At 38.2% G+C, this 25,575-nt stretch overlaps 1 protein-coding gene across 2 annotated transcripts in view; it reads right to left on the bottom strand.

Annotated features, from left to right (window-relative positions):
• Nucleotides 1-25,183, bottom strand: part of ABCD3 (ATP binding cassette subfamily D member 3) — a 28,434-nt gene extending 3,251 nt beyond the window's left edge. The window contains exons 1-22 of one of the 2 annotated variants that reach the window (XM_059854285.1): nt 24,998-25,183; nt 15,235-15,271; nt 13,100-13,201; nt 11,457-11,545; nt 10,515-10,584; nt 9,663-9,760; nt 8,962-9,085; nt 7,973-8,029; nt 6,707-6,849; nt 6,309-6,378; nt 5,801-5,870; nt 5,579-5,676; nt 5,409-5,500; nt 4,808-4,896; nt 4,660-4,732; nt 3,599-3,662; nt 3,204-3,281; nt 3,038-3,103; nt 2,846-2,935; nt 2,514-2,633; nt 2,018-2,122; nt 617-673 (exon numbers count right to left, since the gene is read on the bottom strand). In XM_059854285.1, the coding sequence (XP_059710268.1) occupies nt 617-673; nt 2,018-2,122; nt 2,514-2,633; nt 2,846-2,935; nt 3,038-3,103; nt 3,204-3,281; nt 3,599-3,662; nt 4,660-4,732; nt 4,808-4,896; nt 5,409-5,500; nt 5,579-5,676; nt 5,801-5,870; nt 6,309-6,378; nt 6,707-6,849; nt 7,973-8,029; nt 8,962-9,085; nt 9,663-9,760; nt 10,515-10,584; nt 11,457-11,545; nt 13,100-13,201; nt 15,235-15,271; nt 24,998-25,110 (1,905 nt within the window). In that variant the 5' untranslated portion in view covers nt 25,111-25,183. Of the gene's footprint in view, nt 1-616; nt 674-2,017; nt 2,123-2,513; nt 2,634-2,845; nt 2,936-3,037; nt 3,104-3,203; nt 3,282-3,598; nt 3,663-4,659; nt 4,733-4,807; nt 4,897-5,408; nt 5,501-5,578; nt 5,677-5,800; nt 5,871-6,308; nt 6,379-6,706; nt 6,850-7,972; nt 8,030-8,961; nt 9,086-9,662; nt 9,761-10,514; nt 10,585-11,456; nt 11,546-13,099; nt 13,202-15,234; nt 15,272-23,507; nt 23,597-24,997 lie in introns of those variants that run through there. The other variant, XM_059854286.1, reaches the window with a different exon arrangement.
• Nucleotides 25,184-25,575: the final 392 nt, after the last annotated feature.

Genomic DNA, 25,575 nt, shown 5'->3' with positions numbered 1-25,575 from the left:
TTAGAGGGTAAACGTAAACTCAGAGGGTAAGCTGCTCTCATCTCACATGTCATTAAATTCACCTGCCTCTGTAAAAATGTTAAACTGTATTTTTGCATGTCATACATCAGTCTGCTAACAGCCATATCTAGACTTAACACTGTTCTCTTGGGTTTTGTGGGGCACAGATTCATCCCCATGTATGAATTCAGTATTTTTATCCACAGGTACAGTCTGTCTGCATAAAAAGAACAGTAAAATCTCAGTTTGCAACAAAAGTCCATGCCTTAGAGACTTTTTTTTAATGCATAAATGTATTAGATATAATGAAAGCAAAAAAAATCCATGCTGTTTACTGAATTCTAGTTCAAGAATTTTTTCTGAGTCTAAGAAAGAAGACTTAAGCAAGCCTCTCGTATTTTATACATACATAAAAAATTTTTGGATAGCATTCTTTCATAATTAAAAGCATAAGAATATTTAAAGAGTAAAATGAGATTATGAAAAGCAAAACCTTATAAAAACGGAACATGACCTATTAGGATGTAAAATCATAAAAGCTCAAATCACCAAGGCAGCTTCCTACAGTCAGTCAACAAAACCCAGAAATATTCTTAATAAAGCTAAGATTACATACATCATGATGTTTCCAGAGTGACTTCCTGTGGGAAACAGTGAAGAGAGTGATGCCAACCTATATGACAAAAATACCCACGAAACAGTTAATTCTTCTCATAGCTAAGGTGGTATTAATTTGTCAGTATTGTATCAGAGGAAGATCTTAAATTCATAACCATGAACTTCCAGGCTATTATTAACACTACACATACATCACTTTTATTACAAGTTTTTGCAGGGTGCAGAGGGGGAATCAATCAGGAGGCACTTATCATTTTTAATTGATTTCACTATTCTTTTGCTCCTAAAGATTTGTCAAACATAGAATTTAGTGAGTAAAAGGGACAAGGCGGGAAGAAGGTAAAACAATAAAGCTGGTGAATAAAGGAATTTTAACAACAAAAAAAAAATTCCAAACCCACAAAAGCAGTAATCAATTAAATACTTAGAGTGACAATTTAAAGGGAATAACCTTCCTTTGTTTCCTTTCAACTTAGCCAACTATTCATCCCCAACAGTAGGAGCAAGGACAAAATGACTCTGATGATAAAGCAAGATAACATTTTTTCTTTCTGCAAGGACAGCCTAACCAGGAATTCTATTTTTTCAGCAACATGCACTAGCCACTTGGCAAGCACAAACCAATGTTCATGTTTATAGAATAAGAAGCATATGGAAAATAGGCTTTAAAAACCGTCAGGGTATTGATACTAATGTGGTAAAATCAGTTCATGAAGTAATGCTCCTTCTCCTGCAGAGTCCTCACCTAATGTCCATTCACTACTCCAGAGAGCTCCTTTAGTTTCAAGCACCTATTTCAGTGGCTGCACAGCTTTGCTCCGTTATCATTCCGGAATACTGCTACTCAATAACTAAGGTCATTTCAAGCCCTTTCTTTCCCGAACTAGGGTGTGAAATTGAATCTTATTGACTTCACATGGCACTACAGAGAATCTGAAACGGTGAGTTTAAGACAAAGAAACACAAAGCTATATCATCATATCTTCCTAGAGTGCTTGGCTTTTCATATCTCAAAACAGATGGAAATGTTAACTTCCAACCTTTCACTTCTGTTGCCCTGGACAAAAGAAGCCTTTTGAATAAGAAAACATGCTATAATTTTAGTTTATTTGGTGCTACTTGACATTCTAAGACTCTATCTGGAAAAGTAAGGTTACTTAGCAGTTAGTAAGAGTTCTCTGTATATCATAGAGGCTACACGTACATCTAAATTATCCTGGGACTACAAAATGATTACTGAATTCTAGCATGCAGGAAGTTGTACGCCCCTCTAAGCTTTTTTCCAGATTTTTTTTTTTTTATTTTTAGTCTGCACTAGGCCTAAGGAAGAGTGAACCTTGTACCATTTAAGGTTTCTTGTTAATGTACAGAGAGGTAATTCTGGAAACAAAGAGCTCACCTTTCGGCAGTGGCTGTAAATGTAGCCCTCTACATCCACACTAACAGCACTTGTGCACTCATCCAGAATTGCAAACTGGGGCTTATGGTAGAACAGCCTTGCCATCTGGAAGGCAAGGAAAAAAAAAAGGATACTGTGGGTACAGAACTACCAGCAATGGAGCAGTGTTAGAAGTTAAACTAAGAATTAGTGTCCCAAAATCTACTCTGGAAAGGGAATTAGGTTGGTACCCACTGAAACCTGAAAATCCAAAAGTTGCACATTATCTCCTACTTTTTTTATTCGAGACAATGTTTAAAAGCCAGTATTTCCTTTAAAATTTTGAGTACAAACCCCACTATTTCCAGTTGTTCTCTCAGTATTTAAGTATTTCACATTTTGGAGGTTTCTTCTAAGTCAAATTCTAATATTCAATAAATAAAAACAGCTTACAGTTCAGATTTTATTTTTTACTTATATTCTGCATTTGTTAAGCATTTATGCTTTTGAGACATACTGCCATTCTCTGTTTTTCTCCCCCGCTGAGTACATCCATCCAGTCCTGAACACTATCCCAGCCTCCTTCACGTTCCAAGATTGGACCCAGCTGGACATTATCCAAGTACTCCTTCAGCACCTTTTAGGAAAACAGGAATGACAAAGCTTACAGGAACTTAAAAGACAAGTGGTTGAAAAAGCTATAAAGGATTATACCATAACACTTTCAACCCTGGTAAATATTAAAGTCCTATTAAAATCAGTGCTTTTCATAGCAGTTTCAGTATTTCTGAATTGGAAGCATTACTCATCCTGAGCAAGACAAAGGGTTAATGAACTAATTATCATTACCTGGTCAGAAATCCCTTTTTTTTTCTGATCTTCCAAAGTATCTGGATATATAACTTGATCTCTGAGCGTTCCAAGAGTCATGTATGGTCTCTGAGATACAATAAGAACCAAAAACATATGTCAAACATTTCCAAACATAGTCAAAGTACAAAGAAAGAGAACACTATTGTCAAGTAAAGTACTTGGTCTCACCTGAGGAACATAGAACAACTTTCCTCTTACAGGTTTTGTTAAACGCCCACCAAACAAAGGCCACAACTGCAAAGGGAAAAAGATTACGTGACAAAAAACTCAATTTACAAACAAATTACAACCATGCTCTGCATCCTCCCCTGTTTGTTTTATAAAGTTCCCTTACCTCACCAAGAACACGGAACAGGGAGCTCTTCCCACACCCATTTGGCCCACAAATCAGCACATTTGCACCAGATCGAACCTAAAATTGCAAAGTCAACACACAAAATGGTAGTGACAAAGCACTGCTGAAAGTTTCTACAATCAATAGGACAATCTGGTATCATCATATGCTTGTTCACAACTTTCTGACATTACAATGAGCAATTTCCAGCAAAAACTAGGTATTTTCCCTAACTGGTTTAGCAACAACTGCAGTAGGAAGAAAATGAACCTTTTTTTTTTAAACTAACATGACAACTTGGTTGTACTTTTCTTATAAACAGAATGACCTTTGATGCTATCATACTCCCTTGAAAATTTTATATTAATATTGTTTCCTATGATATTAAACCTTACCTCAAAGTTAAGGTCTTCAATCAAAACATCTCCATTAGGTGTCACCAATGGAACATGATCAAACCTGTATGTATTGCAAAGTTAAAAAAGAAATAACAACAGTTGTCTAAAAGAAGCTAATACCCCATGTTTACTTGAGAGATTTAAGGCACTGGGAAACATCTCACCAGTACTTAAATTCACTCTCCCAGCTTCCAGCTATGAACAGCTAAGAAAGTTCTTGAAACCCTAGTTTTTAAACATCTCCATCTACAGGCTTGGTTTTATCCCCTGTATTTGTTTTTTTGAATCCTTTTAAGCCTTTGGTCTCCAAAACATTTTGTGGATATAAACCTAGATTGAAGGATGCACAGCATTTCAAATCTAGTAGTGAAGTGTATGTCAGTAGTTCTACAACATGCAATGAATTCTCTGCTCACCTCCCCCTTGTCTGTTTTTAAATGAATAAAAATAGCTACATAATCTCTTTCCCCCCTTTCTTCCTATCTTACCCCTCTATTTCCCTATCTGCTTCCCACAGTGTCAAGATTAAGATTATCTGATCTTGTAACTGGCTGTATTTTATGCCTTTAAGTACCAAGCAATGCTACCTTCCTCAGACTGCAAAGAATGTAGGAACTCAAGCACAAAATATCTAAGCATGCAGAAGTAAAAGCAAGTAGTTTGTAAATGAATACAACTTGCCCTTGATTTTTACAGCTGAATAACATAATAGAATAAAATCCATAACTAATATATTTCTAAGAGGAAACAAGATGGTCTGAGAAGTCATATTCTAAAGGACAGTAGGAATGTTACCAAAAACCCCAAGTTCAGAGAGCAGATAATGTCTTCTAAAAGACATTAGATATTGTCTGCTAAAATGAGAGGATAAGGATTGGCTCACAGAACAGAAATGCTGAAGCGGGATTACTAATAAATAAACTGAAGTTCAACAGGAACTGCAAATTGTAATAACAGGTATTCAGCCCTCTATTAATGGTCACAGAGAGAAAGACTTTAAAAAAAGTCTACTTTAAAAATACTGAACTATTGAACTTGTGGAAACTTTGCAAACATACTTGATAAGGTTATCGCTGTTGATAATTTCTCCAGATCCAGGTACCAAAGACAAAGGCTGCTTTTTATCTCCATCTTAAATAAAGAAAAATGTATTAGTGACTGAGATGCTACACAGAGATGACATATTGCATAATATAGCACATCTACCTTTCTCTTGTGATATCATTGTACGCTGATATTTGCCACTGTTCAAGTCCTTCAGAACCTGCATTAATTCCGTGATTCGAGCTGTGAAACTTAAAAAAAGAAAAAAAAAAATCCACAGAAGATCTAATAAGCACTCTGTCAAACTGCTTAATAAGCACTCTGTCAAACTGCTAAAATGACAAAATTATTCAACCCAGCACAGAAGCAGAATGTTTACATTTTAGAGTTGCACCAGGTTGTCTAACATGCACCATATTTTAAAAAGCTCCTTTTCCTTTTTCTGTAATAGCTACATTTTACTTCTTACAATATAAAAAAAAAAGTTTGGTAAATAATCAATACGTAATTGACTTAAGAGCATTTGACAAGGTTTCAACTACACATTCAAACTAGTACAATCTAGCATGCTAGTACAATCAAGACGTGAAATTTCTAGTGGACATAACAGCACATCTTCAGATGTGTTTTCAGCATAAAATGTTTTTAATTGAATTTAACTGAACTTTTAGCATGCTGCAAGGAACAAAGCACATACATTTATTTTAATTCTACAATCAGTTTCTGTAACTGAGATGAGAAAGATTCTTACTATTAAGCTTACCCAGCCAATCTTGTCATTTCACGGCCTGCTAGGACTATTCTGCCCAAAGCTTGAGACATCCTCAGTAGCATTCTTCCACTTTGGTAGTAATCCTAGAGTAGAAGAAAGTTTCTTTACGTGGACTAACAAAATTTAAAATCTAGAGGTTGTTTTAATTCTGGTCTATTTACCTCCAAAAGTTCTGCATGAGTGCTATTCTGATGACGGGGATCAGACAGGTCCAAAAATGGACGACTCACAACCAGGTAGCCAACCACAGTGGCAAGGTCTGCAGTTCAAGAATAAATATTAAGCTGCACATTAATTGAAACAGTAAGAAAAAAGACATTTCTTATGTAATAAGTTTGGGTTTTTCATTTATAGGAATTCATTAGCATTTGACACACACTTACATTTGGCAATGATGGTATCAATGAAACCCATAGAGAACCGGAACAGGATGAAATTATGCAAGTGTTCCACCTGGTAAGTTACAGAAGAAAGAAGTTCAAACTCTACCAGTACCTGTTTTACTATCATTTATTAGACATTTGGTTCCAAACAATTATTTTTCAGTACCTCAGCTAAATTAACATGCCTCTAAGTGTGGTAAGCACTGGACAAGAGTCCCTGCTGGCAAAGACTTGTATTTGTGATCAAAACAACCTACACATGAAACTAAATAGTGAGAACAATAATTGTGGTGGGTGACAAGGAGGCAAGTGGCAAGAGAAAGGCCATTCTAACAGAAACTTCCATTCTGCTTATAGACTACCTATAGCTAATTTTTTAATCAAATGAAAGTAGCAGCAAAAACATAAAGTCATTTTAAGACAATTTTTATGAGCACATGTCAAGAATCATTATGATAGAATTAATTAAGTTTCGCTTACAATGTTTTAAGAAATAAAAGAGGCTTACCAGCTTACGGAAAGTCTTGTGAATAGTCTGTTTTTCTCTCAAGTTTCCATTATAAAAAGCAATTTCCTCACTAAAAAGAAACAAATAAAAATGATACAACTTCATTTTGTTAAAGACAGTCTTGAAAAAGACATAAAACATGGGAATATAGCACTTGCAGTTACTTTCTGAAATAAGGGCTTGTACTTTTTCACAACAGTAGAACACAGAATTATTGTACCCCACTCAGTCTTGACTATGGAATATAATGCACATACAAATTACTTTACAGTACATAAAGATGCAAACACTTGGCTCAGACCTGATAACATCACACTTCCCAAGTATATTCTAAGACACAACTTCCATTTACCCCACAGTACAGTCCCTTGTATCTTAGCAGCCAAGCAAGTGTATACCTGTTAGTAATGAGCCGTGAGTTGACATATCTGTACTCCCCTTCATACTTTTGTTCTATAATAGTCATCTTGCCAATTGGTCTCCTTAAACGTGTAAGGAAAAACCCTGAAATAATCAAGTAGGCCATCATGCTAGCTGGACCCTGTGAATATCAAAAAAGAGTAAAAGCTTAGGTGGTCTCAAATGACAGTATCTGTATCCAAAGTGCCCAGAAAGCACAAATCCCTTAGTTCTCACCTCCTATGTGCCTATGTTGCCACTTCAATTACATTTGCAATTCCCATCAGGTCACCTTCTTTGGTGTTGTAGATACTACTTTACTCATTTTACTAATTCTCTGTCCCTAGATGTCCTTCCTACCCCAGCCTTCTATTCAGATTTTTATCACCACCCACTGTGACCTGTCCCCTACTGTTGTAGATTACTTCATTAATGATTTACTGATACCCTCTCATTTCTTCTCCCTCCTTTCTGCCTACTTCTTTTTCTGTACATTTCTGAAGTGTCACACAGCAGTCAATATTTCAATCCCATTGTCCACTACACATTTCCTGGTCTGTCAAGCAGTCCTGGATCCTAAGTTTCCACAGACGAAGGACAGATGATTAAATACCACTAAAGCATGTAATGGCATAAACTGAATTTGGCATAAACTGCACACAGTAACTACTACAGAGAGGAGAAAAAAGACATCTGAGACTGATAGTTACCAAGGTTCAGTTAAGCCTTACTGCAAGTCTGTCTCAACAAGACTTGCACCATATGACCCACAGCTACTCCTTTTCAACTCCTGAACATTTCTGATAATGCATAATTTCACTAATTTGAAGAATTAATTCTGCAATTATTCAGCTTGTTGAGTCTTACAGCTCAATGCAAGAAATGGTTCCCCTTCATAGAGGCTGCACAGAAACAGAAAACTTATTTTCACTTTAAATGCAATTCATGCAAGACATAAACAGTTAAAAAGGTGTTGTACTAAATAAATAGGATTTCTAAATAAGTACTAGAAGAAAATAAAGAACTTTCTTGGTCTTTCAAATTGTTGCTCAAATGCCTGAAAATACTGGTTTTTATTTTGCTTGCCTCAAAAAAGAGGACACAGAAAACATTAAGTGTAAATGCCTATTTTCAGTATAGCCCTTCAAACAATGTAGGAATCCACAACTACCACCTAGAGTTTTCCTCAGATTCCAAACAGGTACAAGGCTATAACCAAAGAAGGGAAAATGTGCTTATAGTTCTAAAAACCCCACTCAATTTACCTGTGCTCCTATTGCACTTGTTAGCTTGAAGATGTACAAAACTATATCCAAGAAGGGCTGTAAGAAGCATAGGAAAAAAGCCTTAGAACACAAACACAAAAACAATATAAAACAGTCCAGAAGCCACGTACCACCCCAAGAACAGTTACAGCTCTGTACTAAAATGCTGGCTAGTCTATTCTACAAACTACAAGCTAAGACAAAAGGAATCTCAACCACATGACTTTTTCCTGAAAACACTGGCTCTAGAATTGAACATAAAAACATCATAATCTTCAGATAAATACATACCATAGGAAAAGAGTACTTTGCTAATTTAGGTCTGTAATGACACTCAGCTCACTTACCAAAGGTGGACTAGAACCCAGAATAATTTAACTGAAGTAATTATGAGAATACTGAATGAAAAGATAATGCCATATATTTGGCTATGTACCTGATAAAAGTAACATTCCAAAGTTCTATAACCTCCCTCACAAAGCTAAAACAGCTGAACTACAGGTTTTGTAGTCAGAAGGTTTTGAACAAAGTAAATTGTAGTTTACTTATACTCAGCTTGCATAAAACAAATAGCATCAAAAAATTTATTCTAAAAATGTCAACAGTATTCTCATCCACTACCTAATCACCTTAAAATTCACACCAGAAACAGGGAAAACCTTATTCAACCACACCTCCCTACACACAAAAACATTTGTATGTAACTGAGAGCTAGCCATTGGTTTTCTTCTGAAAACTAATCTACCTGAGAGACCAAAGTCATCACTGTTCATCTGCAAAAGAAAGCTGCATGTTCTTTAAAACAAAATTTAATACAAATTATAACAACTCGCAACAGTGCTTTGGTCATGAAAGCCACAAAGAATGTGGAACACTATAGCATCATAAACAATTTTTTTAGTACCATACTCCAAGGAATTGTTGTGAGCTGACACCCCCATCCTCAATGGCTACAGCTACTACTCAAAGTTGTCTCTCAAAAGACATACCTTGCTAAGGTTTGAGTACAGGTCCACCACACTATTACAGAATTTTTCCACGTCCTGTGTAAGGAGTTGATCTGGATTGGCTATTCTGTTGTCCAGATTTCCCATTTTGTAGTATGTATAAGCTCTGAAACAAAACAATTGCTAAGTGCCAGGGGAAAAAAAAAATCATTACCTGGGATCTGAAACAACTGGAACACCCTTGCTTCATACAACTGAGATGCTAAGTAGGGAAAACATTAAATTACTGTATGGAGTCAACATAGCTTGTGCTTTTACCTGACTAAATCCACATTAAATGCTGCAGGATTGTTTAGGCATTTAGGCTCCAGAATGTCTGAGCTGAAGCTCAGGCTCATGCTGTGCTGCTATTGAACTCAGAAAACCCTCACACAATCTACTATAGCACATCTGACAACCAAAATTCAGTCCAGAAGGAGCTACTCAAGCTCACGGATCCAATTCAGCCTTCACCATATGACGGCACCTGAAGCACTTTGGAATCTGACCCAATTATGGAAGCAGTGCAGTGCATTTTGTCCCCCAGTTGAGCCAACTTTACTGTCTTTGTATCTATGGCATGTACAACCTGGATAAGCTGCTCACCCTCAACTGCAAGTTAATTGCAACCTTGCAACCTTCCTACTACATACTTAAAATTACTTGAATCAACTTATAAAATTTGTAGACAAGGTGTTACTTACTTAAGATATTCTTCATAGAGATATCTGGTAAGTCTTACTCGGAAGCAGAGCTTCAGCTCATTTAGACCATACTTCAGGAAGTTATTCACTAAAGAGATCTAAAATAAGAGACAATAATATTTAACTAACAAGAGCAAATATACTTAGATCAATTTGCAGCATAAATTGTGTAAACACTTTAAAACAGATCAATTCTCCTCCTGAAGTCAATAATGCCATAAACACACCTAAGATCAATCAGACAGTGTCTACAGGACCACTGCTTAGGTTTCTGTCTCCAGGTCCCAGTGGGTCTCACCACTTAAGATAAAATACAGTCATATTACATATTTTCAGCTCTTCTGATACTCTAGAAAAGAGCCACCATTTTACAACCACTGCCTTAAATTTGTCAACTAGTTTTAAAATTTATTGCAAACCAGATAGCAACAATTATTTCTATCTGGTGCAGAGCAGAGATGTCAAAAAGCTGAATGGAAGTTAAAGCATGGAAGAAAGCATAACAAATCTGTGAAAAATGTAAGAAATATAAAAATTAAAGTCAAAAAGAAATCTTCATCTTCAATAGTGCCAAAAGAATCCCAAACCTATAGTCAAAATTGCCATCAACAAAACTAACCTGAAAATCTGAACATATCTGTTAAAAAAATACTTGCTACCAATAAGGAAATATGCTAATAAAGTCTCCCACACACTGAAGTCAGAAAATTAAAAGTGTTTTCATACAGACCTGTATGTAAAACAACTAATTTCCATAGGTTTTAAGACACTCCTTTGAGATCTTTTCTTCAACACTTTAATTTACATTTAAAATATGTTCTACTAATAGGTCAGCACAAGAAAAGCACTTACAGCAGGCATTGCAGCAATGAAGTTGAACAAGTATTTCTTGAAATCTTTTCTGCTGCGGCCAATGATAGCACTGAAAATGACCACCAGCTAAGAGTCAGTTACAAGAGAAACAACAAAGTATAAACTTGCACATCTCAAGTGGAAAAACTCTCAGGGGACCACACAGAGAAAATAAAATCATCATGGAAACCTGTAGCATCAGCTCTACGATCCAGTCTGACACGCTGGAGTAAGCTAAGTGACAAGTGGCAGACTGAGCAGTTATCTCCTGTCTGCTCCTCTGTAACTGCCCACATTAAGGGCTCAAAAATTCATGGTCACAGAATATCAGTCCTTTCCCTTCTCTGCTTTCACAGATTCTCACAAGAGAAACAAAGCAGTCCTTCCATTCTACAAAGCACCAAATGTCTCTCCCCAAACACAGTATCATTTTGAATTCACAGTTCAAGACACATTGTGACTTGCTTCAATTAGCAACAAGACCAGCAAGAATAATCAGAAGTCTAAAAACTACTTTCTAACATATTAAGACCAAAAGCATTGTTTTTATCAATCTAAAGAGCAAACAGCTCAGTGGGAAGAAATAAAAGTCCTAATAGCCACACAACATGTCTAAGTCTAAGACATAAACCCACTATTCTGAAATACCTTCTTGGACATTCAGATCAACAAGATTTAGAGTCATCAGTGTACAAAATGTTACCAAGAGAATATTTAATAAATAGTTTTAAAATACTAATGTAATCAAATAATTTTATTGATGGACAAAAAAAATTAATACATTTAGCAAAATATAGTGGTCTCTCCACAAATTGCAACTGCACCAGTTTTCCAACAATTTAAAACAAGCAAGCTATAAAATGTCCAAATATGTATTCTGATAGACAACTTTGCCTGTTAAACACATGAGAGAATGTTTAAAAATAACAAATGTATAGTTACCTTTCAATGACTGTTCCATTTTGAATCATCCAAATATCACAGTAAGTTCGGACTACCAGCATCACAGCAATAAGCAGCAAATAACCTGTCTAGTACAACCACAGAAATGTAACAGTTAAATAACGGCTAAAATTCACCATTTTTTCAGTAAGTCATCTAACTATATCTAACAGAAAAGTACTACCCTGCTGCCCTAGCTAATGTAATATTTACTTACTTTGCTCAAAACACATTAGCATACAATAACTTAAAAGTATTGACTACATTTTTATGGTGAAAGTTTGCTTTTTAAAAAGCTGTGTTTGGTTGATACATACTCTGGACACATATTATAAGATGGAGGATTGCAGGAATAAAGAAGTTACAGCTATTCTGAGACACCTTTCTGCCATAAGGTTGCAAGAGACCTCTGAACATATCTACTTCAACTCCCTACTCAAAACAGGGCCATTAGTAACCAGTCACGAGTCAGACCAACAGTGCAGACAGTTTTCCATGCACTTCACTGTCCACTCATCCACTGTCCACTGTCCACTTAGGGTATTAAGCTGTTAGGCTTAATACCCTAACAGCCAAACTGGATTCAGTTTGGCTGTTAGGGTATTAAGGGAGACCTGATATCAAAGTATTCAATATCCTCTGTTCTTCCCTTATCCACACAGCCAGTTAGTTCTCTCATCACTGAAAGCAATCAGGTTAGTAAGGCATGATCTGTCATTGGTAAATCCAGGTTGCTTGCAATAACTTTTTTGTCCCTTTCGTGGCCAGAGTTAGCTTACAGGAATTTTGCACCTAGTCTTGCCAGGAATATGGTGAGGCTGACCAGTCTTGCCAGGAATATGGTGAGGCTGACCAGCCTGTAGCTTCCAGTAAACTTGTTTTCAAATATGGGAGCAAGGTTTGAGGTTTTTTGGGATTATCCATAACCTCACCTCTTCTAATGGCCCTGACCTTTTGCAGCTGATAAAGGCTAGCTCTGTGAGCACTCTCACAGGCATTTCCATCCATGCTTCTACCTTCTATGCACCTCCTTTTTGTAGTCAGGCTGCTGAAGGTCCCTGTTCTACCCTCTGGACATTGCAATTCACTGCTCTTGTGCCTGATGTATGTTTAAGTTCTTAGAGTTCATTGCCTAAGTTCTGAGCTCAACTACTGCTTTGGATCTTTTTTCTTTTAAAAGTGCCCAGGAAAGCCTGAGAAAGATGGAAGCACTGATTTCTACATTGCATAGCTTTCCTGAAATGATGCTGAAGAGAATTTTTGACAAATTCATTTTCTAATACAGGTTGGCCTAGCTATAAGTTACTAAATCAAAATAATGAATGAACTGCCTCCTATTTAAAGACAGGAAGCATTCGCACACAGAAGTGTACTGCCTTGTACAAGACAAATCCAGATGCCCTTTTAAAAGCTATGATACAACTGTAGTTATCAGCTGACAGTAAATGGCCTATCTTGTAATTGAAAACAGAACCTTTAGTGATGTAAAAGTCTACATTATGCTCAGTTGTTATATTATTATGTTTCAATTTTAAAGTACATAGCACAATTTTGTCCTACTTAAGTAATACATTCTGATGTAATTTCAAAAGAGACTTGACTCCAGCTTTATTTCTTTATTTATTACTGCAGGCAATGCTTACCTCTTTGCAAAAGGTTCTAGGTACCATTATTTTCAGGATTCGACATATTCGTGCAATAAACACTCTGTCCACCATTGCTCGCTCCTTCTTTCCCTCTTTCTGCTGCACAGAACAAAACAAGAAAAGTGAGAATTGTTTGTATTATTGAACTGTTGATGTGATATTTTCCCTACCCAAGTCTTTTACAGCTACCTTCCTTCTGCAGAATTTGCAATATTTCCTGCCATCTTAAGACTTGTTCAGACAAGTTAAATAAGGAATTGGGAGCTATCAAAACAAACTGCAATAGAAGTAGCTGCTATGACACAAAATACTTTTCATTTCAATTCTGTGTTAAAGATGATAAACAAACAATGCAGACCACAGCACTAAATTACATCCAAGTGCGAGCTGTAATGCAAACATTCCTTAACATTGCTTGTCTCTAAAAGACACCATCAGCCAGTATTTTTAAAGATGCCTTTCATTATTTGCCCAGATAATCAATAGTTTAAACTCTCTGACTGTACAGCCCAAACTTGCTCCAAGTGAAACCAGAATTTTTTATTGCTTTACTTCTACAAAATGGTGCAACACACTCCTACTTAGGTATATCTACTAGTCTTAAAACCCCTCCCATACCCAAACACCTTCAATTGAGTCAGTTTCATTTGTTCGCTCCATAACTCTATCTTCTGTCCTCACTAACCTGAATACTTTTTAAAAGCTAATGGACCAGGTTTCTTTTCTTTTCTTTCATATAAGGACATGACAGAATAATTCAGTCCTGAAAAACACCAAAAGGGCACATGTGTACTTTGAACAAGTCCTATCTAATCAACATAATCCTGCTACCTTTGCTACCCAAGGCTCATGTGAACCATGCTATCAATGCCTATATCAATGTTACAAGGTAGACAGGAAACCTGAAAAAGATCTACTTTGAATGTTCTGTGAAGAAGCCTACACCTGTTTTTCATGGCATGAAGTCAACAATAGTCCCATCCTTTTCAAAAATCTATGTGAACACAAACTACAAATAAAAATTCTAGCCAAATACAATGCTATGCAGTAAATGATGACAACACTTTAATTAAAAATTATTTACACAAAAATCCAAGCAATCCAAACTAGGACTACTGTCCAGTCCTAATGAAGCGTGATCCTACATATATTATTGCTTTTCTGTAATAGAAATTACTAACACAATGTCTGATGGCTACATTTCCAAATGACTAAACATATGTGAGTTGAACCTGTTCTTCCCCTTCATTCAGCCCCTCCCAGTTTCTGTACTTCTGTGTTGCACTTATATTCATTCCAGTATCTTCTTGCCCAGAAGTTTTTTTCCCTTAGGCTGTTAGTCCCATTCAGCATAACTATATTCAAGATGGGTAGGAATTAAAAAAAAAAAGATAGTTAAGATTTTTACAAATAGGTATAGCTATCCAAAAGGTAATTGTTTATGGTAGATAATACAGTCAAGATGTGTTAGAAGCTAACATAATGCTTGCAATACACCCTTCTATTATCCAGTGCAAGCCTTTTTTTTTAGGTTTTCAGCAAAGATGAAAGTACATGGAATCTATTCATACCATTGTTACACCAGAATCACAGACTCCACCTTTTGGTCTGTCATATTTTATTTGACTATGAAACAAAAATCTTAACTTAAAGGGATTTAGTATATCCCTTTCAAATAACTGAATTAACAGACACACAAAAGATCAAGGAAATAACAAACCTCCTACCAGATGTCTGAAGTAGTTTCTAGTTTAAAAACTGTGAGACTCAACATCTTGTTTCATACATTTTTCTTTTACATAAAAAATGAACACAAGTTATGCCAAATCTACACATAGCTTCATTTCTAGCTATACAGAAAATCTTACAACACTGGTCCTTACAAATTCATAGGGCAATAAGAGATACAAGGACACTGTGCACATCAAGAACCCATCATTATGGAGTCAAACTTCAGCCTCTTGTGATTAACCTGATTCTTCCATTTGTTTCCCCAATGCAAGTCTGAAAGTATCCATCTAACCGTACTTGCACTGTAGCCATGATTAAACTACAGTGATAGGACTTAAAGTTTTCAAAAATGAGGTTTATTTAAAGTTATTAAAGAATATTTGACATGAAGAAAGAATTACCTCATTATTCTGCAATGCTTGTTTTCCACTTCTTTTACTGCAGAGAAAAGAAAAAGAGTATTTATTTGTTATTAACACACTTTTCTTTGTCTTGATCTCTACACATAAAAGACAGAGAGGAAATCTTGGGATTATACTGCTACCTATTTCTTTCAGAGCAATACAGGAGGGCTACCTCCTATGTCAAACCTACATGCTGCTTTTATACAGCACATGTAATGCCAGTGAAACCCTACTCATTCATTCCAGCAACCAGTTTCATGCAGGAAAACCAAGTCTCACCCTTTCATCTCCAAGTTCTGCTTTACCTTGGCTCTGTATCATGAACTCCAAGGGTTCTTCTGTTTCTCACACATACTTTACAACCATGGCTACATGGTTCCACTGACCACAAATGAAACCTACAAGAATGCAGATCCAGCAATCCAAGCGACCGAACTTTGATGTTTCACACTATCTACATAAACTAACCAGATTTGTTTTGCATTGCATTTGACTTCAAAAATAACACACTTACTATACAGAGAGATTATTTGTTCATAAACATATGCTACAGGGGGAAAAAAGCCAGCTTCTGTGAAATCAAGTTCCTGCAAAGATGTCCATTAAAAGGGGAGTTAGTTTTTAGTCTCTTTTCCTTCCTCTGCATTTAACAAACAGTTAGTAGAAAAATATTTATCAACTAGTGTTAAACAAACATTCAGAAGCACAACACTATTCTTCTGCCTCTACTTTTAAGAAAGAAAAGCTGAACAGTAAGGCAGTTATAGCTTCCTTTAGTTATAACTTCCTTTCTTCCTTTTGGAACACTCAAGCATCAGACAAGCACAAGAAGCTGTCTGGAGAATTTATGTAGTTTAGAAGAGGCCACCAACCATATGAAACCATATTAAACCATATTAACCATGATATTATAACACTCAGAGCAGGCTGCCTTAAAACATTCAGACACTTTCAAGGCAGAACCTTGGACAATTCAAGAAAACACAAACTCCTTCAGCCTACAACACCAAAATAGGAGCAGACTGCCACACAACCAGCTATCCCACAACTTCATCAACAGCGCCATTTCACACTTGTGTTTTAAAGCTCTGCCAAGAAAATATCTAGAATGAAACTGTGCCTATTTTAATTTATGGTGATTAGAAAGATCTATTAATGTCACTGACCAATTAAAAAAAATAACTTAATTACTACAAAAGAAAGAGGCAAGGTAGCAGAGGAACATGAGAAAAGAAGGGAAGGAAGAGACCATGAAAGCAAGAAGGGAGATCCACCAGTTCAACAAGAACTTAATTAAAGGTAACAGATGGAAGCCTGAGAGAAGATAAAAATCTTCTAAGTCTACTTGTGTAAAAGAATGAATATGAAGGGTAGCAGGGGCCAGATTTGGGGAGAAATAATAAAAGTTCAGAAGAGGTATAACATTTAATCAGGCTGTGAGGGAAGAACATCTGTGGAAATGGTAACAGGGTGTAAAGTCTAAAACAATCTAGTTGGAGACTACATCCTGGTGAGGCAAGAGCAATGCATTTCTGTACAAGAAACTTCTTGATACATCTTGTAATTTTACAAAACTTGAATATGGATCAGTCCAATCACATTTGGTTTGGCAGTAGGAGGAAAGTAGTATTCTTAAGCATGAATAAGTAGTGATCAAACTATGTGGTTATTTCTCTAGATGATTCATGACTTGTCATAATATAAGATGAAAGCGTGCTGCTCTTCCATATATGCTGTAATGATTCCTATAAGCTTTACTGCTTCAAGTTCTGCCAGTGCTTGAAGCCACAACACAAATAATACACAACTATTTCAGCTTTAAAAGGATCAGAAGTGAATGTATTAATAGAGTAATCTATTAGGTAGATAAGGCCCAGAATTACTCTGTCAGTTTGTTGACTATCTTTGATGTATTTATTGATACATTTTTCCTACAGTAGCTGTTGAGAGAAATTGAGCCCTTGAAATTACTGACTGAGCTGAAACTGATTATCCATTAAAGAGAAAGAAGGATTGCTCAGAAATCAAGATCTTACAATAAATAATAAACCCACATTTAATTGGCATTTATAGTTATAAAGTTTAAGATAAAAATGAAGCCTTTGTAAATTTAAAATCTATTAAAAAAAGAGCTTTAACAGTGTTCCGTTCTCTTTTTCTAAAAAAATTTGTGTAAACTCAAAACAAGACATACTTCAAAAAGAATGGAAACAATCTTATATATGAAGTCTAGAAGAAAAAAAAAAAAAAATGTGCCTTCATAGCTCTCATTTTATTTGCCATAATTCTGCCTGGAATAAAACCTTTCCAGTCCAATACCTATTGGCACTACTCCAGACTCCACTGTACTACTGCAGAACTTTTTTGTGAGAATGGTGGTTGCATTCTCAGTGAATTTAAAGACTAAATAACATTCTCAATTAGTCAGCAAGAATACAGCAAGACTATCTGGTTGCAGCAGAGAGCCCTAACACTTGGAATAGATTCAAGCTCTCCATTATTGCAGACCTCTCATTTACATAGTGCTGGAGCATCACAAGGCTCAGTGGTGGAAGAATGTAAGTGCTACATGCTGGCCAAGTTCTCCATTGCAAGTAACTCCCCTGGTACAGAGCCATTGCTCCTTCATGCCCTCACAGACAAGGGGGGATGACAACGAAAAGGTTTTTGAAAAGGGTTGTCCAGAAAACATATAGGAAAAAATAAGAAAAAATACAGTAGTAAAACATTTCTAATAGTGAATCAAAAACAGTGGAATTTGTCACCATATATTTTCAAGATCTACTGCACAAAGCCCTCAACAAAGCAGTCTGAATTCAATGTGTAAAATTTTTTAAGACCATAAAGAGTCTAGAGGTATAATGGAACACACATCACCTGAGGAAGTGTCAGGAAAAGCAGCATTTCAGATGTAGCCTGTTACCCATTATTTAACTGCACAGGGCTTTTACAGCAAACACAGAGAGAAAAGCAAAGAAGGCATCAGCAGTACCTGGGATGACACAATTACACCAAACTTGTCATTCATAGGTGCATGGTAACTGAAGGGAAGTAAATAAGTAAGCAATTATCCAGTAGGCAGGAGGCAATACAACAAAACACCTTTCTCCTACACCGAGAAACATGATCAGCCCAAACCAGCAAGATGCTTTAAAGAAACTAATGGAGTCTCAAGACTCTGTACAGGCATTTGACAGCTGATCTAACTTCAAGGGCAGTATGGTAGCCCAGTGGGGAGGGAGAAATCATGCAGTTCCAGTCTCCAAGTAAGTATTGGTCAGAGCACTGACTCTTTTGATTGTATTTATGTACCAGTGAGGCTATTCTCTCTAAAGAAACATGCAATAATACTAGTTACTTAAACAGAATCATTCTCAACACTACTGAAGAAGAAAGTGATTTGAGAAACTGTAAAAAGCCTTCAAGAGGCCTGAGTCTTCTTACTGAAAGGTCTCAGGCACACTAGTTCTGTGGTATTTACTAGCAAACAGGAAAAAGTTAAAGGATTACTGCCTTTAGAAATACCTGTCTCCATCCAGAACAAAGTTCAGAGGAAGCAAGCCACACTGAGCTTAGCACAACGGGGAATTGCAGATGAAGAGAGTGATAAGCAAGACTTGCTGTTTAATGACACATTATGAGGAAGTAAGGGCTTTAAAATGTTATGCTGTCCTTAACTGAAAAAAACCCGACAAATTTGACATCATGCTACCTTTCTTCTATAGAGTTAGGATGACCTGCATCTACTCAACAAAGAAAGAGTATCTGGTTTAGGATTAAGTGTAGCATTTCAAAGAATTATTACCTCTAGGCAACCTTTGTATCCTGCAGACCTAACGTGTTGGAATGGCACCGTGGAGTTTTCACAGCTTCCAAAAATCACACGAAATAAACAATTTTGAAACACTTCATGATTATTTGTGCAGTTTTCAGGTTAGTTTTGGAGTAACTAAGACATTGTAAAGAGAGAATAAAATTCAAATGACTAAAGATGCAATGCAACAGTGTGAAGAAATAACAGCTATAGTGAGAAAAGTCTGGTGCAGCTAACTGGCAGGCAGAGCTTCACAGTGCATATCTCACACAGAGGGGTAGAGAGCAACAGTACAGTTATTTCAGGTCAAGGGCAGCAACCCTACTCAGAAGCCTGGGCACAGTCCAAAAGCATGCCCATTTACACAGTACACTGAGCACACATAGAAACCAAGAACAGAACTTTCTTGACTCTAGATTGGTGGCTGGTTGCAGCATAACCAAAAATAATGTGAGAGGAATGTATTCAGGCAAGCAAGAAGGGGACTCAGAAGGTCACAGAAAGCTATGTTACTGCAAACAGGAGCTCTGATTGCTAAAGCTCAAAAGGTTTCTACAAACCTATGAGAAGAAAATAAAGCAGAACTGTTGGAGAGGAAATTCTAAGTTTCAGTAGAAGAATGCATCTCAGTAACATATCTAACATATAAGAAAAACCTCAGCACTACTAATTTTGTCTTAAACTGTGCTTGGGCCTGAGCTGTGGCTGCAGATCTCCTTCATGGATAGCAGTGGAAAAAGATTTCTAGCTAGTTTCCTAAAATTTTTTAAAATAATTTTTAAAAAAAGTTATACACTGTCATACACACTTACAATAGATCTTGCCTTAGAAAGCAAGCATTTTATGCAACTTAATTAAGAGAGAAACCACTAATTAGCTAGCCAGGCCCCAAACAAAGGCAGTCTAAACTAGGATTAGGGCTGAGTCATCTGGTTTCTCCTGTCTCCATACCCTCCAGCTGAATAAAGGTTTCCTGAGCCCCAGGCGGGTTTTTCTACAAGACTGCATTTTCAGTGTATTTTCCACTAATCCTATCTGCATATTTAGTCTTTTTTTTTTCTCCCCTCAACACTAGTCTACTTACTGCAAGCAGTAGACTGGACAGTCACATACACATCTGGATAAATTTACTTCACTGTAGTTAGCAAAAAATTGGTTTTGTTACCTGCCACCTTTCCTCCATGTAGCACAAGTTCCCTTTAAGGCTTTTACATACACAAAAGCAGTCTATTAATCTGCAGCAATGTAATTTCACCCTTCCTATAAAATTACTCAACTAGAACAGGTCCCTCCACTTGAAGTACAGTAGCAAAGCCCACCCAAGCACATTCAGAATCCAGAGAAATTACACAAACTAAAAAGAGAGAAGAACATTCTAAATATACACTAATGGAATAAAAATGCACCATCTGCTTCAAGCTACAACTACCACTTGCTATACCTAAGCTCCTAATTTATGTTTGAAAGCACCTCTGAACATCTGGACACGTGTCTGTCACCTCTGATTGCAATACTATCACTACCACAGCATGTTCACAGGCTGTGCAGCCGAGGACACAAGCAGTGACATCTACTGAGCGAATGACACGTGCTGCCACTCCGTCAGCAGGCAATGGCTGAGGAGCACAGTGAAAGGCAGGAGCATAGGTTAAATGTCACCCAAGATGAACTGTATTCAGTTGAATACAGTGACTGACTCTACACTGACCCTACTTGACAGACACTGTCTGCAACTTGGCCTCCTTCCACTCAATGAGCTTTCCCCCTCACTTTAGGCTTGCCTAACCTCTAAGGCCCCACGCATGCACTATTCTTGCTTTATTCATTTTTCCCCAGAGGTGGGATGCCATCACAGGGGTTTCAGAAGTTCAGTTTATATTAAATTGTGTCCACATCTTAGCATCTTCTTGGATTCTAATGAATGCAGCTAGGTGATAGGAAAGGCCCTACAAGTAGATTCTAAAATACGTTGTCACCTTCCCATTCACTACAAATGCCTTCCTATTACTCTAAACTGTTTATTCCCTTTCCCTAACCTTGCAGTTTCAAACTCTTTACCCTAACTACCTTCTATTACTTCTTTCAGTCCCTCCTTCCAGCAGAAAGTTATATGAGTTAAATATCTTCTTTTTGAAAGTAAGCCAAGCTCATTGTCTACTTGTGTAAGTACTTTATTTTAAACAACATGGATACTCAGGAAAAATTCTTATTAGAGAGGTAATGAAAAATATCCAACTCCTTTATGCAACACCCCTTAAGGCTTTAATTCTGAAGCAATCAAATCTTAAGCAAATATTCTCTAACTTCTTGTTTGAGGCAAGATTAGGGAAAGGGAAAAACAGACTTTTTTTTCTGCATTATGTAGTTTCTCAAAGAACTTCTCATTACTCTAAAAAACTCCAAATACTACAATTGAACTCATAATTCCATTTAGATACCACAACTTCCCCCCTTCCAAGAGGACACAAAGCTTTTGTAAGGAAACAGACTTTTTGAGAGCAGCTTTGAAAAAGAACCACTGTATTTTTCTCCATGTTTTACTCCAAGGAAGTAAGATGGAAAACTAACAAGTTACTATAAGCAAACAGTTCTACATCACTCTACTTAGGAAGATTTCAGAAAAGTGTAGTAATAAGGCATTGTAAATTGCAAGTGACACCATCTCTCAGTTCTGTAAAATCAATGAGCAGTGCAATACCTCTTACAGAAAACATCTGTGACTAATCCAGGCAGTTAATTAAGTGATCTTTGACCTAGTAAGGCAGGTTGGCATAACATACAGCTTAATTATTCATACATTACTGCTTTATATGAGTTGTACTGAACTTTGCCCCTATTGTTTGACAGCAGAAAAGTAGGTGAAAGTTGCAACCTCTCCTTCCTGCTATCATGCCTATAAACTGGTTATTCTATATAAAAACAAACACATACAACATGACGAGCCTGTCACATAACTTTCTTGTTACACATTCAAATACACCTGATTTGCTAAAAGATGATTTTCTTTTTCTCAATTCGTATGTTATTTTACTTTTCAAGTTTAACCAGCAGCAAACCTATTGCTGACATTACAGCAAAACTTTAAAAAGCACACAAAATCAAACAGAAAAATAGCAGGTACTCCAGAAATACATGACATAATAGGAAAACATGAAATGTTATTTTGAACACAAAGTATGTACAAGAATGTATTCTGAAACTATGTGAGGAAGGAAGAAGTTTTGCAGGTAAAGTTCACAGTTGCACTAGAACACTTCAATGATTCACCTGAATATTAAGTCCAGCGTTCAGCTGGTTATATTCAGGTCTGCAACATTTACCTTCGCCCTTACAAAGCTCAAAACTAGAATTTCACCTTCCAGAATTCAAGGAGCTAAAATACACCTCACACTAACATGGCACAACATTTTCAGGCATTATACACCAAGGTTAACAAAGGAATTTACACACAAAAAACTAAATCACCTCACGGATTTTAGTCAGCTAACCTCAAGCAGCAGATACACTACCAGTCCTCTTCCAGACTATCTAGATTGCCTAGTGAAACTCTTCACCCTAGGAATAAGCACAAAAATTTAGGACAGCCATGCCTTCCCAACTTCTTCCTCTTCCCAGAGAGTCAGAGATATACAACACAGATGTTAAAGGACACACTAGGCCCTGCAGATTTCAAAGGTTGTGCACTTGTTACTATATGTCAGCATCACATACCAACACAAGAATGCTGAAAACATAAAGATTTAGCACGAAGACAATCCTTTTCAAAAGTATTCTCTAATTTACATCAGCAACAAAACATGAAGAAATGAATGATACGTGAACTAATGAGACCAAAGGAGGATGAGGCAATGGTAACAACCAGATGCTTTTGTCTAGGCTGGTGATATAGGCAATGTAGCTTACCTACTGCCTAGTCTTGATAGGTAGCATTCTGTAAGGCTCCTGGCAAGGTTTGCCTCACAGGGAAACATGGAGAAAAGAACGAAGACCAGTGGGCAAAAACCATCCTCAAAATAGCATTCAAGCAGCAGCTCAGCTATTATTGAAACAACCGAATGTTGGATGTTAGAGTTTGGAATCCAAGGCCACAACACAGTACCAGCAGTAAATAAGACCTAAGCTGTGGAGGGACTCAAAAGTGTAAAACAATACACACACACAAGCGAAAAATCAAGTTTGTAAGCATGGCACTTACTTTAGCAACTGCATTTCTAATAAATTCAAGAATGCAAAATAACTAAAGAGATTACAGAAGTAAAGGACAAGGTATCAGAAAGACTGCAGTACAGAGAGAGCAGAAGGGACAGATCAAGTCGGGCTCTCACAAGCCCATGCATCTGTTGAATTAGCTGGAATGTAATTCATAAGTTAACCTCCCTTGCCAAAACCCACTAATCTTGTAATAATGTTTGGTCCACCCAATATACATGAATACCTCAGATTTTTAACACCATACCTAGCAAAACTGATGATCCACACAGGAAAGACACATTCCAAAGAGTCTTCAGCATTTAGGCTAACACTTTCCATACACTGACCCTCAAGCTAATGCATGCATTGCCATTGTCAAGTCCTGCAGATCAACATCATAAGACATGAAAGCAAAACAGTTTAATGGGGACAACCCAGGACCCACATAATATCTATTTCAGGTATTGGGAGATTACTCTGGACAAGTTCTAGCCTGCTTCTATCAAATGAATGCTACTAACAGTGGGAAAATATTAAATGCACAACTACATTGGACATGCATCTATGTTTTAAGATGTGCTCCAATCTGAATGTAACTTGAGTAAGGTAAATGTGGACAACTGTGATTCACTTTAAAAGAATACTCTTGGACTGACTTAACACATAATTGCTCCTGGAACATCTGCATGGCCCAGAATTTTTTACAAATACCACGATACTAGGCATGAAAATCTGAGCTCATCATTTTTGTGCCATTCCATACAGCTTTTCCGCTTTTTTAAAGTGGTATTTCACTAACTTAGGCTGAGATATTTGAAAAACTCCCTCCCTGTGAGTTTGATAGAAGAGTAACTCGCAGCCATAGCTCAGGATCTTGTTTTAACTCTCATGCAAGAAACAATGTAAGGTAGCAAATGCATGACTTGTCAGTGGGGTATCAGTGTTGTGTGACAGTTACCTAACTTCATTAAACTCCTACAGATAATATGCATAAGTGGACTTAGGTAAAATAAAACTGGATCCTTGCTTAATCTCAGGTATGTTATTACTTAAGTCTGTTGAGTAAGTTTATCTCAGTATTTTGTAGTGCTTACAAGACACCTGTAGGCACTGTAATATCGCAACTCATCAGGTCTCAAGCATATGGTTAACAACTAACAATCTCAAATACAGTAAAACCGTGGAAAGGCTGAGCCTGCGATACATTCCTCATCTGCTACACTTTGCAATACCAGCGCTTTGAAAGGCATTAACGAATACACACCCTAGAACCATACACCTGTAAGGCAACCTCACAGAGAACACCATCACATTCGGCCCCTTTGAAATCGTTCCCCGTGTATCTTATTGTCACACGGCAGCGTTCAAACAACAGCTGAGTCCATTATTGCCTATGCAGACACGGTGATCCCTAGAAGTCAAGTGTCAATACCCGTTCCTAGTCCGCAAAATAGAAAAAGCCAACATGACTTGGGGAACGAGGCGGCGGTGGCTGGATGCTCGCAAGAGGAGCACGGACCTCAAGGCGGGGAAGGCGTGGGGAGAAGCAGGCTGACCCCTGTGCACAGGAGCCGCCTCCCGGGCGGAGGGCGACGGTGGCAGCGCCCTGTGTGTGGCACGGGGGCGCGGCCGCCCCTCCGCCGGGCCCAGGGCCGTGAGGGAGAGCACAGCTCCCGCTGCTTCGGCCTCCCGGCGCCGGCCCCGCGGCTCGCCCGGCCCCTCCCGCCCCGCGGCCCGGCCCGGCCCCGCGCTCACCCGTGCTGCGCGGCCGCCCGCCGCTTGCTGAGCAGGCAGAGCAGCGCGCAGGCGGCGGCGGCCCCGGCGATGGCGGAGTGCCGCGCGGTGAGGAACTTGCTGTAGGCGGCCATGGCGAGAGCAGCGCGGAGCCGCGACCGAGCGCAGCCGAGCCGAGCGCAGCCGAGCCGAGCAGCCGAGCGAGGGATGCCGGGAGGGGGCGGTGCCGCCCGGCCCCGCGCCGCCGGCAGGACGGGCCGCGCCGCGCCAGGAGCGGGTTGTGCAACGCCGGGACGGCAATTACCGCTCCCTGGCAGCCCCTGCCAGCGGGCGGACTCGCCGCCCCACGGGAGGAGAGGGGAGGAAGGGGCGTTTCCTCCAGCGCCGGCGGGGTCGGGCCTGGGCCTGTCGCCGGCCGCCCTCGGCCTGAGGTCGGGCTGAGCGGCTGAGGCCGAGCCTCCCCCGCGGCCCGCGGGTTCATTTCCCCAGGCACCTCCTCCTGCCGAGCGGGCTCCGGTCAGCCGCTCTCCCGGGGCTCTTCGTGTAGGGGTACAGTGTGATTCCTGAGTGTGTGCTAGAAATGGCTTGTAAACGTGGCA

Source organism: Haemorhous mexicanus, chromosome 9 (genome assembly GCF_027477595.1).
Source record: "Haemorhous mexicanus isolate bHaeMex1 chromosome 9, bHaeMex1.pri, whole genome shotgun sequence".
Taxonomy (NCBI): Eukaryota; Metazoa; Chordata; class Aves; order Passeriformes; family Fringillidae; genus Haemorhous; species Haemorhous mexicanus.
The sequence above is the reverse complement of the archived record's forward strand: the minus strand, read 5'-3'. Positions and strand labels throughout refer to the sequence as shown.